The following is a 14,389-nucleotide window of genomic DNA, read 5'->3' as shown; positions in this document are numbered from 1 at the left end:
CATTAAAAGTCCATAGACTTGTCTGGGGTCCTGTTTTTTTGGGGTGGGATAAACGTCCATAGACTTGGCTGCCACATGATGTCATTTCTGAAAGCCATTTCTGATTGCTAGCGCCCCTCAAAAAGTACTTTAACCACTTAAACCCAGCCCTGTATAGACCCTATATTTGAAGACGTTAACGCCGCAGACAAAGCCAACTCCTGTTGTGACAAATCATGACAATAAACACAATGTTTTGGGCAGATCAAATAATTAGTAAGAATAGGGGGGAAAAGGCAGGGTACAACACTTTTTGTTTTGTTTTTCTTCTTACTAATTATTTGATCGGCCCAAAACATTGTGTTTATTGTCATGATTTGGCGTAAAGGTCTTTAAATAAATACTTTTTTGAAACGTCTATGGGGAAAATGAACGGGGAATTATTTCCTGGGCCCTCGTCGTTCTGAAAGGGGACTACGACGCTCTATACAGGTATACTTTGTTATATACAGGGTTCTCCAAGGGTCTATACTTAGTCCATAAAAATGATATAAAGACGCCTTTTGTCCGTATTGCTTGTCATTGCAGGTGTTTCGTGGTAACCATGACGACCGCAGTGTGGCGGAGACCAGGCTGGACAGGATGGTGGCAGCTCGTTATGTCCGCCTGCTCCCACACGACTTCAAGAACGGCATCTACCTCCGGCTGGAGGTCATGGGCTGTGGAGATGGTTAGGACACAATGTCTTATCTTACATTTACATTTAGCTGTTGCAAAAATAAAAATCACTGCTTCATAATATTATTTATTTCCCTACCTTATTTTATCTCTCCTCTCCTCTCCTCTCCTCTCCTCTCCTCTCCTCTCCTCTCCTCTCCTCTCCTCTCCTCTCCTCTCCTCTCCTCTCCTCTCCTCTCCTCCAGGTCACCGCTGGTTAACCACCCCGTCTCCTCCGTCTCCAGTGTCTCCGGCTGGCGGCTGCAGGGAGAGGGAGTTCCACTGTGAGAATGGCCGCTGCGTCCCGGCGGGACCACAAGGCGTGGTCTGTGATGGAGTCAATGACTGTGGAGATGGTTCTGATGAGATGCACTGTGGTGAGTTGCAATCAAACTGCACACTGAATATATATATCAATTCACTTCATTGACACTAGTGCTGACAGACAGCTGTGTGCCATTATTGCTCCTCCTCTTCTCCACTAGGTACTCATCCGTCCCCTACTGCTCCCCGTGGCTGCCCCGCCGGTCAGTTCTCCTGCCCTCCACCAGGGGGCTGCATCGACGCGAAACTGCGCTGTGACGGGTTCCATCACTGTCCCGGCGGAGAGGACGAGACCGGCTGCCATCCCCATCATCCAACCAGGTGTGTGTGTGTGTGTGTGTGTGTGTGCGTGCGTGCGTGCGTGCGTGCGATATATTAACATTACTGGTAGCAATAGTAGAAATAGAGTGTATACATGTGACATCATCATCCCCAGGAGATATTCAGGAACGCCTACTGAGCAAAAAACTATACTTTCTGGCCTTGAGAGCCCATGATACATCCAAACATACATCCAAACAGATTGCATTAAACGATGTTAAACGACGTTAAACTCACTTTGAAACTCACTTTGCCACTCGATTTGCCAGTCACTTTATGCATGCGCATACGCTCAGAATATCAACTAAATCATATTCTGTCTTTACCTGTGAGATTTCATAAGGGTGGTGTGGGGTGAGGTTTGTGTCTGTGCTCTGGGAATCTTTAACAGTTTGCCTTTACGTTTCAACCACTTAAGCTCTGTATACTTTGTCACACATCATACGATGAATTTGTGCAATAATCTCAGGACATCCCCAGAATAGCGACACCAGGGTTAATGTGGTAACAATATGCGTTGTGTCCACTTCCAGACCACCCCACAGCCCCACCCCAGCCCATCGAAAAACACCATCTATGGCTGCGGTCACCCACCCTGCAGTGACCCCCACGGTGAGTCAGAACCTCTGTCAACTATTTCACTACAGTATGTCAGTCTTTTGAATCTTTTGTAGTTACACACTGCAAATGCTCTGTTTCCTGGTTTTATATTCTTTATATTTGTTTTCAGATTGCCAGTCCAGGATATCGAGGTAAGCACTAACACACCACAACTGAGCAATATTCAGACTGTCAAATGGGCAGTTTGGGATGGTATTAAATGATTTAATTGTATCCTGCAGGCATCTGCTCCTCTCCCCTGGGATTGGAGGATGGGACGATCCGTTATGGTCAGCTGTCCTCTTCCACGTACAGAGCAAACAGTCCCGCCGATGCAGGGAGACTCAACATCGTGCCCAACGTGTGAGTTAACGCGGTGAAATATATCCAAATGGATCTTATCGTTGTCATCGGGCAGAAACCTGAGAGACGTGGATTCCCATCACAAATTATTTTGTCCAAAAGGCCCTGATATTAAAAGATGTTTTGGTCATGAAAATTATAGTTATTTTGTATATTTATCATTCTGAAGTGAAGTAGTTCAATAATAGATAAATTAAGTGACTCCTCATTGGCTGGGGACCCATTGGGGGGAAAAAAAACAGAAAAACATATTGTTTTGCTCTTTGTGTTGTCTACCAGTCAGATCATGGAGCCTGGGTGGAGCCCACTGCCTACAGACCCCCAGCCTTAAAACATATTGTTTTGCTCTTTGTGTTGTCTACCAGTCAGATCATGGAGCCTGGGTGGAGCCCACTGCCTACAGACCCCCAGCCTTACTTCCAGGTGGATTTCTTGGAGCCCACGTGGATATCGGGTGTGGTGACTCAGGGCAGCGAGCGGACGTCGGGCTACCTGAACAAATACCGACTGGCCTTTGCCCTGCACCCCAATCACTTCTCAGACTACACAGAGAGTAGGAAGCCCGGAGGCCTTGCCAAGGTAATGCAACACCTACACAGTGCATGGGTTGGGACCCATTTGTGGGTCTCGGGCCAGTATTTTGAGCCACGACTCCAGTAAAAATCCTACATAAAAAAAAAAATCTAAGAAATTCTATAAATTCCAAAAATCTGTAATTCTGAAGTAGTGAATCTAGCCGATCTACAAGCTCACACGCTTGTGTGCTTGTTTTAGTTTCAACATTAACATGGTGAAGTACATCTTGATGACATCATCAATATGTACTTCACCATGTTAATTATTATTTTCAGACCTCCAGTTCTAGGCAAAACACAGAATGGGGGGACTTTTTATTATTATTTTAAATTAAGCACCATATGTGATAAACGAATGAGCGACACAGCATCCATCTTTGCTCTTAATGGGTGATAATCTGTATCTCCTCCTTGCTTGCTTCATTTGCTACTTTTCCCATAATGTGTGCGTGTGCGTGTGTGTGTGTGTGTGTGTGTGTGTGTGTGTGTGTGTGTGTGTGTGTGTGTGTGTGTGTGTGTGTGTGTGTGCAGGTGTTTGAGGTGCGCATGGTAGGCAGGAACCCGGTGACTCGCTGGCTGAGTCGTCTGGTCAGAGCGCGGTACCTCCGTATCATCCCCGTGGAGTTCAGACACAGCTTCTACCTCCGGGCTGAGATCCTTGGCTGCAACGGAGGTAACGGAACAACTCCATCCACGCTGCTTTTATACCTTTTAACCCCATTTAAGCCTGACCTCGAAATTAAAAAAAAATCTTCTAAATCCTCCAGTTTTCTGAAATAAATATTTTCACGATTTTTCAAAAATAGCAGACCTACAAGCTCGCTTGTAGATCTGCTATTTTTCAATAGCTAAATTATAACATAAAAACACCAAAAGGGGTTCCCACCCAAAATGGGTTAAAACCCATTGAGACCTCAGACCAGATTCTATAAAATGTCTTCTAGATCATGACATTTTTCTGAAAAACGTATACGTTTCTACAGTATATCAGAAGTTCTCGTACTTTTTCATGTCAAGGACCTACAGGATTATCTGCATTTGGCCGCCTGACAATATGTTGTTTGTTGTATACACTGATCTTTTACTTTCTCCAATAACAACCTAAAACACGAACCTTGGTTGAAAAAAAACAAAAGTTGTCCTTTAAGAAGTGTTCCCTGCTTTTCCAAGCATTTCTTTTTAACGTATGTACTTTTCATTTAATAGTTACTTAGTTATAATGAATAATAAGGGAATGCTGACTTGATGTTTTCTTGGTTATTTACCTCACTGTATTGAAGATTGGAAGATTTTTTTAAACGGCCTTATATTTTAGTTATATTGTATTATTGTTTTTTGATTTTCTTCTCCAAATTTTGCAGATGAGCTTGTGACCCCCAGCAGTGTGACCACATCTCCCTCTGGTGGTGGAAAGGTGACGGTGCATCATCGCTGCCAGCCTGGCCAGTTTGCGTGTCACCACAGTGAAGACTGTGTCCCTGTCTCTGTGCTCTGTGATGGACGGTCAGACTGCAAGGACCACTCTGATGAGATCAACTGTGGTGAGCACTAGAAGATCTTCAATCAATACTCTTGGATACTACTCAATACTACTACTATTTCATTTTTTTATTGGAGTCAGTCAGTCTGTGTCATAGGCAGTACGATAGTGTGTCATAGGCAAACATTGCACACTATCGTACAATGTTGCATAAATTAAGCACCATATGTGTGTGTGTGTGTGTGTGTGTGTGTGTGTGTGTGTGTGTGTGTGTGTGTGTGTGTGTGTGTGTGTGTGTGCGTGTGCGTGTGCGTGCGTGTGTTCCTATCAGGTACTGCTCCCACTAGAGGGCGCCCAGGGCTGCAGAACTACACCAGTACTACAGGTGTTCCGGGTCTACACACCACTGGATCCCAGAGTGGACGTCCAGGTGTGGCCACGATCACGCCTGGGCCAGGTCACCCTGGGCTTCACAAGACCACCACCCCAGCCACTACACCAGGTAGGGTTGGGACCCGGAACCGGGTCTGAAAAAGAAGCGGTTCCGGGATTGAAGAACCGGAATTGGTTCCATCATATTTGGAACCCTTACAGGTCCATTTGGTTTCATTTGTACACTCTCAGAGTTACAGACATGTAAGGGTCCACCTGGAACCCCCTAGGAATCGTTAAGGGAACCATTAAGGAATGGAACCGTTAAGAGGGAATCGTTAAGGAACCGAAAGCGTTAAAATCCTAAAGGTTCCCAACCCTAATCCCAGATGAACTCCCCTCAGGGTTAAGAAGGGGGTACGGCGTGGTTGAGGAATAATCTTTTAAAAATTGATCCAAAATAGTGAAAACAGCTGGTCAAGTTCAGTTCAGAGGCTCACGATGCTTGTAGATTGACTAATACCCGCTATTTGTATTAGGACACAGTATACAGGGCTCAGATGGTAAAAAAACAACAACACAAGAGTTTTGAATCTGTTACCAGGAAATCTTGTCATGTACTTTTCCATATTGTACTTTGCCATCTGCTGGCAGATGGCAAAGTACATTTGGGATCACAAATTTAATTAATTTATTAATTTAATTAATTTTCTTTCGGCTAAGTACATTTTTATTTTAAGAATCTTCCTACTGGTGAACAGATGTGCAATGCTTTTGGCTTTGTGTGGGTGATTATTTGAATAACGTTATTGACGTTAATTTAATGACAGTTATGAAACATCATATTTCTTTAAAGTGCAGCAGAGTTTTTGAGCTGCATTCCTGATCATCTTATCATCAGGTTATTGAATTGTATCTTGTCTGTATCTGAATTCTCAGGGAATCAGACCACCAGATCACCCTACATCGAGCTGGGCACCACAGGCCGGCCGGGTCTGCATCTCACCACCCCCTACCGTGGAAGACCTGGGCTGCACACCACAACAGGTGAGAGAGACAAGAACTGATAGCTGTACCAGACGCACGCTCCAAAGGGAATTTTGGTTTCATATATCCTAACGAAATGGCTCTTTCTTTCTTTCATCACTGTGTAAAGGGTGCTAATATGACAGTAATTTGACAGTCAAAAGGCTAGTTTCCATTGGTCCTTCAAATTCATCGGTATAACCTCTATTCTTCACCATTAAGGAATGGAACCTGATGGGGGTAGTAGAGTGGTGTGCGTGGAGGGGGAGTTCGCATGCCAGGCCTTCGGCTGTGTGGATGCAGCCCAGGTGTGTGACGGCAAGCAGGACTGTATTGACGGGTCAGACGAGGAACGATGCGGTAAGTGTTAGGGATGTCCAGATCTGCCGATACCGATTTTCCCGATCCAATATTTTTATACAACACATTTATACCATATCAATAGTATAATATCCAAAATCACAGATAATATCCAGTCTAATGTCATGATATGGTTGTTGTTGTTGATACTAGGGATGTCCAGAAAATTGTCCCGATCACGTCTTTTTGCTCCCGATCCGATGCCGATCATTTGAAAATGACGTGATCGGCCCCGATTTCCAGATCCGATCACGTGATCGGATCTGGACAACCCTAGTAAATGTGTCCACATGTGATTCTCATACTGTCCTTCCTCATTAACAACTGACTCTGTTGCGTTCTTGATTACATTGACTTTGTACAGTGCACACGGGTGCAGAATGGAGCTTTTATTATTATATTATTATTTCTATCTTAAAGCACTTTTGTAGACATTAGGACGATGTAAAATGGTCTAACCGCACTCCGTTGTTCATCAGGCGCCACTCCCAGGCCTGCGGCGCCCACACGGCGCCCCCCTGTGCCCAGCCCATGCTCTCCCAAGCAGTTCTCCTGTGGCAGTGGGGAGTGTGTTCACCTGGACCGCAGGTGTGACCTGAACAAGGACTGTGTGGATGGATCCGATGAGAAAGACTGTGGTATGTCCTCCCCTCTCTCCTCTCCTCTCCTCTCCTCTCCTCTCCTCTCCTCTCCTCTCCTCTCCTCTCCTCTCCTCTCCTCTCCTCTCCTCTCCTCTCCTCTCCTCTCCTCTCCTCCCCTCTCCTCTCTCCTCCCCTCCCCTCCCCTCTCCTCTCCTCTCCTCTCCTCTCCTCTCCTCTCCTCTCCTCTCCTCTCCTCTCCTCTCCTTCCCTCTTAGTCTCGCGTGGCCAGACTGTTGCCTCTCGCAATTTTCAAATGCTTCCGTCAAGCTCTGATCATGAGCAAGTGATAAAGCGGAAGTGAAGACTCCTCATCACTTCTGTTTTGTCATTACAGTCGCGCAAATGTATCCTAATATAAATACTACATTTCGAAATCATTCTAAGCATACATATATGAACCGAAATGGCAGCTGCCTTTCTCGGATTTTGGGAGGTGTAGTTCCAGATTCTATAGAAATATATAGCATTCGGAGATTGTGGGATATTTGTCTGGCTACACGAGACTACTTCCCTCTCAATAACCTTCTCATTATTACCCCAGTTGATTGTCCTTGTTGTCCTGTCCTCTCTCTCTCTCTTGCAGTGGACTGCATCATGTCTCCATGGACGGTGTGGAGCCACTGCAGTGTGTCGTGTGGACTGGGCTCCGTGTTCCGTCAGAGGGACGTCCTGAGGGAGGCTCTGCCAGGAGGAGCGTGTGGCGGCTCTCAGTTTGATAGCCGAGCCTGTTTCCCTCAAGCGTGTAAAGGTTCGGACACTCGATAAAACCCGTCAGCAATCGTCTCTTATACTAACGACACTTCACACCTTCAGTGTTGCGTTTAAATAGTGTCAGTACGACGAGGAAACAGCTGCAGCATTGCTGCCATATGCCACTCTTATATTTAATCACGCAAGCTTTTCAAATCCAATCACTAGCCAATTCTCCGCTTAACATTCCATTCCGTCCCCTCTTTCTACCGCAGTCGACGGCCACTGGTCAGAGTGGACAAAGTGGACGGAGTGTGACGCCCAGTGTGGGGGCGGAGCCAGCAGGAGGAACCGCACGTGCACGGCCCCACCCCCTAAAAACGGTGGGCGGGACTGTGAGGGGATGACACTGCAGAGTCAGGGCTGTAACAGTCAGCCTTGTGGCTCGGGAACAGACACGCACACAGGTAAACTGCAATGGGCTCAATGCACACAGACTAGGACACACACACAGGTAATCTGCAATAGGCTCTATGCACACAGAATAACTCCTTCCTACTTCCGGGTCCCTTCCCTACTTCCTTCACAGGTGTTACCGATACTACTTAAGGCTCTGTTCCGTTTAGTGTACACAGTGGTTCTCATAACTTTTTTAATTTCAAGGACCAGGTGTATACTCTCAGAGTTACACACATGTGTGGGTCCATTTGGAGCCCACTCAAGGACACTTTGAGACCCACTGGTGCAGCAGAGTGTACAATAGCAGCGCCACTGACTCTGTTTGACCGGAATGGAGTGCATGTTGAGTCCAGGGAAGGGTCAACCAAAGTGTCATGCGTGCTGATTCGGCCATCGCACCACTCTGATGTTCTGATGTCCAAAAGGACATTAGCTGCAGCCTTAAACAAATAATATTTATGTAGAAAAAAAGGAACAAATCACAAACTGGAATCAAACTATTTTTTATAATTTGTATTATTTGGTGGCAGAGGTTCAATAAACCTTTTGCAGTTACTTGGGGAGGGTCAAGAAAAATCTATTTTTGTCACCAGTATGGTCAAACCTTTGCATTTCAGAACACTTTAAAATCCTCATGTTAAACTGAGAATGACCCCTGGCTTACCTCATAATCTCCAATAAAGTCTAAGAGTACCGTGTGTGCCTTAATGCATAAAGACACATTGCACAGTGTAATATATCCAGGTTAATAACTATGGTTACAGTTGTGTAACTTGTGTGTGACTGACTGTGCTGGTTGTCCAGGCTGTGTCCATGGCATGGCATTCTGACGTAGGTAATGTAATAACATTGAGGTTGTGTGTGACTGACTGTGATGGTTGTCCACTCCAGGCTGTGTCCATGGCATGCTGCTGGTGACCGAGGCAGACTGTCTGTCTGGCAGAGTGGAGCCCTGCCCTCGGTCCTGCTCACATCTCAGCCTCAGCAACAACTGCAGCGCAGAGTGTGTTCCAGGATGCCGGTGTCCTGAAGGTCTGTACCTCCAGGATGGCCGCTGTGTGAACGCCAGCCAGTGCGTCTGCCACTGGGAGGGACTGACGCTGCAGCCGCGACAGGAGGTTACCAAGGACCCCTGCACCACATGGTGAGACGTCGAATCCCTCTGTTACAGACGATGGTTCCTAAACGTTTTATTAGCTCAAGACACAAAAGATAAATTTGATGTTTTCCTGCGGACCCAAACTACTGAAAATAGCAGATCAGCTATTTTCACTATACTTCTTTTTTTATGTTTTTTCTTTGATTTATTTTTGTCTTTAATTCTTATTATTATGAAATTATTATTATTATTCTTTTGCTTTTCTGGCAATGCTTTTTGAAATAATAATAATTAAAAACAAAATGTAGGAAACCAAAAACCTAAAGGGACCCATGAAAATGTGACCGCGACCCACAACTGGGGCCCGACCCAGTGTTTGGGCACCAGTGCCCTATTAAATAGACTGTAATTGTTCTATGTTCTAATACACTTTATTATTTACCACCAACCTCACTGTAGAACACATGTTCAGTGATGTGTGCCCCTAATATTAATGCCAATGATTAATGGTTCTATCAGCACATGCACAGATGGGCGAGTCACCTGCGACAGCTCCAGGTGTACAGCGAGGTGTGATTGGTCAGCCTGGTCATCGTGGTCACCGTGTGACATTACCTGTGGGCCGGGCCTACAACAGCGCTACAGGTGAGCCCAACACCATCATCTATTCTATTTTCAGAAATTATATTTAATGTACTCATTAATGCACACCTTAAGTGTCATTCTAATACCAGCACTATGGTTTCATGATTCATTTCAGAAGTGAAATGTTGTTTCTCTGTTGACCATCTCCCCCCAGGTCTCCAGTCAACCCAGCAGGGTCAGTGGGAGTCCAGCCCTGTCTAGGAGACTCCTCAGAGGCTCGCCAGTGTTTCAGCCCCTGCCTTCCTGCTGGTACGCAAGCCAATTCACCATTCATAGACTAGGGTAGTTTCGCGTTGCCAGACTTTTGCCTCTCGCAATTTTCAAATGCTTCCGTCATTCGGAGATCGTAGATGATAATAATAAACTGTGGTCCTGTCAGTGCGTCCAGATGTTTATGTAGTGTGGTCCTGTCAGTGCGTCCAGATGTTTATGTAGTGTGGTCCTGTCAGTGCGTTCAGGTGTTTATGTAGTGTGGTCCTGTCAGTGCTTCCAGATGTTTATGTAGTGTGGTCCTGTCAGTGCGTCCAGATGTTTATGTAGTGTGGTCCTGTCAGTGCGTCCAGATGTTTATGTAGTGTGGTCCTGTCAGTGCGTCCAGATGTTTATGTAGTGTGGTCCTGTCAGTGCGTCCAGATGTTTATGTAGTGTGGTCCTGTCAGTGCGTCCAGATGTTTATGTAGTGTGGTCCTGTCAGTGCGTCCAGATGTTTATGTAGTGTGGTCCTGTCAGTGCGTCCAGATGTTTATGTAGTGTGGTCCTGTCAGTGCGTCCAGATGGCGTGTGGAGCAGGTGGACGTCCTGGTCTGAGTGCAGCAAGACGTGCTTCCACGACGTGGACGACGTGGGACTCAGACGACGCTACCGCGTCTGTAGCAGCAACAACAACAACGTCACAACACACGCTGAGCACGTGTACTCCGATGGCAACCACACACACACTCACCCTGCCTGTGATGGAGAGAGCGAGGAGCAAGAACCTTGTAATACCGTACACTGTCCAGGTACTATATGCATGCAAGCATGCATGCACACACACACTAGCCACAACACAACATCCTTCCCTCCCTGAACAGTATGACCAATACATTGTATGATTGCTTTTGTTGGACAACTGGGAATGTACAACATTGTGCTATATGATCTCATCTCACATGGTTCTATTCTTCCAGTAAACGGAGCGTGGTCTTCGTGGTCAACCTGGTCCCAGTGTTCGTCTGAGTGCGATTCTGGTGTCCAGACTCGAGAGCGATTCTGCAATTCGCCCTCCCCACAGCATGGGGGCATCAGCTGCCCCGGGCCACACATACAGACACGAGACTGCAACTCCCATCCCTGCTCAGGTACTGCTACAAGAGATACTCTGTCTGTTTGTCTGTCCTCTATTTTATAATGTAAACTAAATATCTAGAGAAGGCAGTGCATGGATTCATGTAATGGTGAGGACCTGACTGAGGGTGTGACGTGAGCATAGTGTGCGTGTCAGTAAGTCTAGCCTTGCATACGTCTGTAAAGTGTTAACTCATTCCAATTCACAACTCCCCTCTCTCTTGCCTCCCATGTCTCAGGCGTGTGTCCAGAGGGCATGGTGTACATGACCATAGAGCACTGCCAGGCTCACGGGGGCGCGTGCCCCCGCATGTGTCTGGACATGACGTCCACGGAGGTGCAGTGTGCCACCAAGTGCTACGACGGCTGCTACTGTGAGGTTGGCTCCTATCTGCTCAACAGCAGCTGCGTGTCCCTGGCACAGTGCCCGTGCTACCACCAAGGAGAGACGCACCCGGCCGGGGCCACTCTGCCCGTCGACGCGTGCAACAACTGGTACTGCCTATACGTCTGAGCGCTTGCCGAATGAGTTGATACTAAACTAATATAGGCAATAGGCATAGCCTTAATGCATCCACTAAAGTACACTTACAACACATTCCTGTAGCTTTATTACCAAGTGAGCCAAATGAGAAAAAAACATCAAATAAAAAATAACGTATGTTCCTTGTGTTAACAGCACCTGTGTTGATGGAGAAATGGAGTGTGGAAGTGCTCCTTGTGCGGGTTAGTAGCTATGTGAATGCATCTGGCCAGTATTTGTTTGGAACACTGTAATGGAATAATGGAATTGCTGCACCTCTCTCTTTCAATGTCCCTTCCTCACATTCTATCTGTCTTACTTTCTCGTGTGTTTGTGTTTCTTTGTGAATTTACATGCATATTTCCCAGTGGATTGCGGTTGGAGCAGTTGGACCCATTGGAGCGCGTGCAGTCGATCATGTGACGTGGGCGTGAGGAGGAGGTATCGTTCTGGAACCAATCCCCCCGTGGCTTTTGGGGGTCGACCCTGTAAGGGAGAGCGAGTGGGCATGGACACCTGCAGCCTGGAACCCTGCTATGGTGAGAGGACGTGAAACCTTCTAATCTAGTGGTTTTCAGCCCTTTTCATATCAAGGTCCTTTATTCGTTTGGCATTTAAGCCACGGAACACCATTTGATGAGATTTAGCCTCTCGGACCCAAAAAACGTTTAATAAGATTTTGTCCACAATTCCATGCTGCAGGATAGACAACAGGCAAACCGCTTATCGAGAAAAAAATTCTTCTACATTCTCTAATTATTTACTTATTTTAGTAATACTGATGTTTAACAAAAATGTACTCTCTCGAGGGTTACTTCTTTATCTCAAGAGTTAAAAATCTATAAGTTTCCATTTGGTTAACAACTCTCCATTTAGCTGGGGACCCAGCTAAATGGACCCCCTCAAGAACCACTGGTGGTCCGCGGACCACTGGTTGACAACCACTGTTCTAAACACATCAAGCACATTACTGCATTCAGTGAATAACATTAAAGATAAAAATATATATATATCCTGACAAATAATAAAAAGAAAATATGCTTTCACAGAGCTTTTCCCAACAACTATATCATGATTGTGAAGTAATAATTTAAATAATTTTGTCAGGTTTTGTTTACATCTGTAAACTGACAGATGTAATTTGGGAGTGGAACCCTTTAGAGACACTTGGAGGCAAGCATGTGTGAGTGTTGCCTTGTAGATGCAACTCAATAAAGGAACATTGTGCCACAGTGGTGTTGTGACCTGAGTGTAGTGAGCCATCATGTGGCTAAAATGTTGTTTGTAGTATCATTAATAAAGGGAGTTTGGTCAAAGTTTGGTCAAATCTTTCATTGAAAGAATTGCAGGAACTCTTGGATCACTGCACTGTGCATATCATTCCAGTCCCATCAGAAATCTTTTTAGACCACTGTAACACAAACCTTTGTAGATTAAATACAAAAAATAACCTGTAAATCCTGTACTGCAAGTCAGCTAATTGAGCTGTGATGTGTCTTTGTAGGTGTGAAGGAGCCATGGGGTTCGTGGTCAGCGTGCTCTGTGACGTGTGGAGGAGGTTATAGGAATCGAACCCGCGGGCCGCTCCGAATCCACGGCACCGCTCAGCAATTCAGCGCCTGTAACCTAACACCATGTGGTAGGAGTTACTAAAGATTTCTACTGTACCACTGAGTGATTTTACATTTATTTGTGTCACAGGATTCTAGCTACCGTAGCTAAGAGCTATGTACTGGTTTTAACGTTTAACTTTGAAACCCTATATACTTTATTTACTGGACTCTCGACGAGGGGTCCTTTCTAGCCCCCCTTCTTTTTCCAGACGAAATAGCAGATCTACATGCTCACAGCGTGTCACGTTGGGATGTGTCGTGAGTTCGCACATCTGCTATTTTTAGCAGAATCTTTTCCCCAGCATATGGGAATGCCTGCGTTCACGTAGTTAGTGGATTATGACTGAGTAATGGATAAAGTTTATCCATTACATCACTGCTTGTTTTTCAGCAGGTTGTGGTCGTTCACTGACGTCTGCCTGTGTTGTGTGTGTGCTCCTCTAGGTGACGGCAGGAGGTGTCCCCCAGGGCAGCAGTGGACACAGTGTGTGAAGGGACCGGTGTCCTGCTCTGACATCTCCATGGACCTCGGCAGGAACTGCACCCCAGGCTGCCAGTGTCCTCATGGGAGCGTCCTGCAGGTTGGTGGACACATAGACATATATAGGTAGACGCCCCTTTCGGCTCTGGAGCGTATGTGCTCAAGGGAGGGCAAAAAAATCCCGAGATTCCTTGCGAAGCCCCGCGGAAGCATGAGCGTGCGTCACAGAGCGCATGTTTGGGTCTGTAAGTCCCGGAAAAGATGCGCTGTGATTGGCCAGTAATCACTTGAGGGGCAGCGTGACGTAGCGTGCCTTCCACTCTTCCACTTCCTCTCCCAGTGTAAATTCTTCCACCCTCCCGTCCGCCCTCAAGGACCCCTGGAGGTCCCCAAACCCCACCTTGAGAACCACTGCAGTAGAGAGACACAAATATACAATCATGTGTCTTTACATGCAATTATTTGTACTTTTATACTGTGGAAATACAATGATTCAACCACAAGGGGTCACTGTTCACCTGCTGAGCTTGATTCGATCTACAATCACACATGCACACGCACGCAGGCACGCACGCATGCACGCACACACACACACACACGCTCGCTCACGCACTAACCTTTCATGTCTCCATGTGCGCAGCATGGTGTGTGTGTATTGGAATCGGAGTGTCTGTGTCACGTGGATGGGGAGCAGTACCAGCCTGGATCCACAGTCACCATAGACTGCAACAACTGGTAATTAAAAAATACATACTGTACTGCTGTACTTACCCACTGCTACTTTTAATCCCACCA

At 46.2% G+C, this 14,389-nt stretch overlaps 1 protein-coding gene across 2 annotated transcripts in view; it reads left to right on the top strand.

The window, feature by feature from the left end:
• Positions 1-14,389, top strand: part of sspo (SCO-spondin) — a 113,465-nt gene that overhangs the window by 35,606 nt on the left and 63,470 nt on the right. For both annotated transcript variants that reach the window (XM_079490337.1, XM_079490338.1), the window contains exons 52-77: positions 568-709; positions 903-1,073; positions 1,182-1,341; positions 1,875-1,953; positions 2,072-2,093; positions 2,184-2,304; positions 2,670-2,883; positions 3,411-3,552; positions 4,241-4,420; positions 4,691-4,861; positions 5,671-5,778; positions 5,980-6,117; positions 6,597-6,755; positions 7,342-7,506; positions 7,724-7,915; positions 8,799-9,051; positions 9,526-9,651; positions 9,806-9,900; positions 10,416-10,652; positions 10,821-10,991; positions 11,217-11,472; positions 11,657-11,703; positions 11,869-12,039; positions 13,005-13,139; positions 13,558-13,694; positions 14,235-14,329. In XM_079490337.1, coding sequence (XP_079346463.1) covers positions 568-709; positions 903-1,073; positions 1,182-1,341; positions 1,875-1,953; positions 2,072-2,093; positions 2,184-2,304; positions 2,670-2,883; positions 3,411-3,552; positions 4,241-4,420; positions 4,691-4,861; positions 5,671-5,778; positions 5,980-6,117; positions 6,597-6,755; positions 7,342-7,506; positions 7,724-7,915; positions 8,799-9,051; positions 9,526-9,651; positions 9,806-9,900; positions 10,416-10,652; positions 10,821-10,991; positions 11,217-11,472; positions 11,657-11,703; positions 11,869-12,039; positions 13,005-13,139; positions 13,558-13,694; positions 14,235-14,329 — 3,887 coding nt within the window. The remainder of the gene's footprint in view (positions 1-567; positions 710-902; positions 1,074-1,181; positions 1,342-1,874; positions 1,954-2,071; positions 2,094-2,183; positions 2,305-2,669; positions 2,884-3,410; positions 3,553-4,240; positions 4,421-4,690; positions 4,862-5,670; positions 5,779-5,979; positions 6,118-6,596; positions 6,756-7,341; positions 7,507-7,723; positions 7,916-8,798; positions 9,052-9,525; positions 9,652-9,805; positions 9,901-10,415; positions 10,653-10,820; positions 10,992-11,216; positions 11,473-11,656; positions 11,704-11,868; positions 12,040-13,004; positions 13,140-13,557; positions 13,695-14,234; positions 14,330-14,389) is intronic.

Source organism: Electrona antarctica, assembly GCF_951216825.1.
Source record: "Electrona antarctica genome assembly, chromosome: 20".
In the NCBI taxonomy this organism is placed as follows: domain Eukaryota; kingdom Metazoa; phylum Chordata; class Actinopteri; order Myctophiformes; family Myctophidae; genus Electrona; species Electrona antarctica.
The sequence above is the reverse complement of the archived record's forward strand: the minus strand, read 5'-3'. Positions and strand labels throughout refer to the sequence as shown.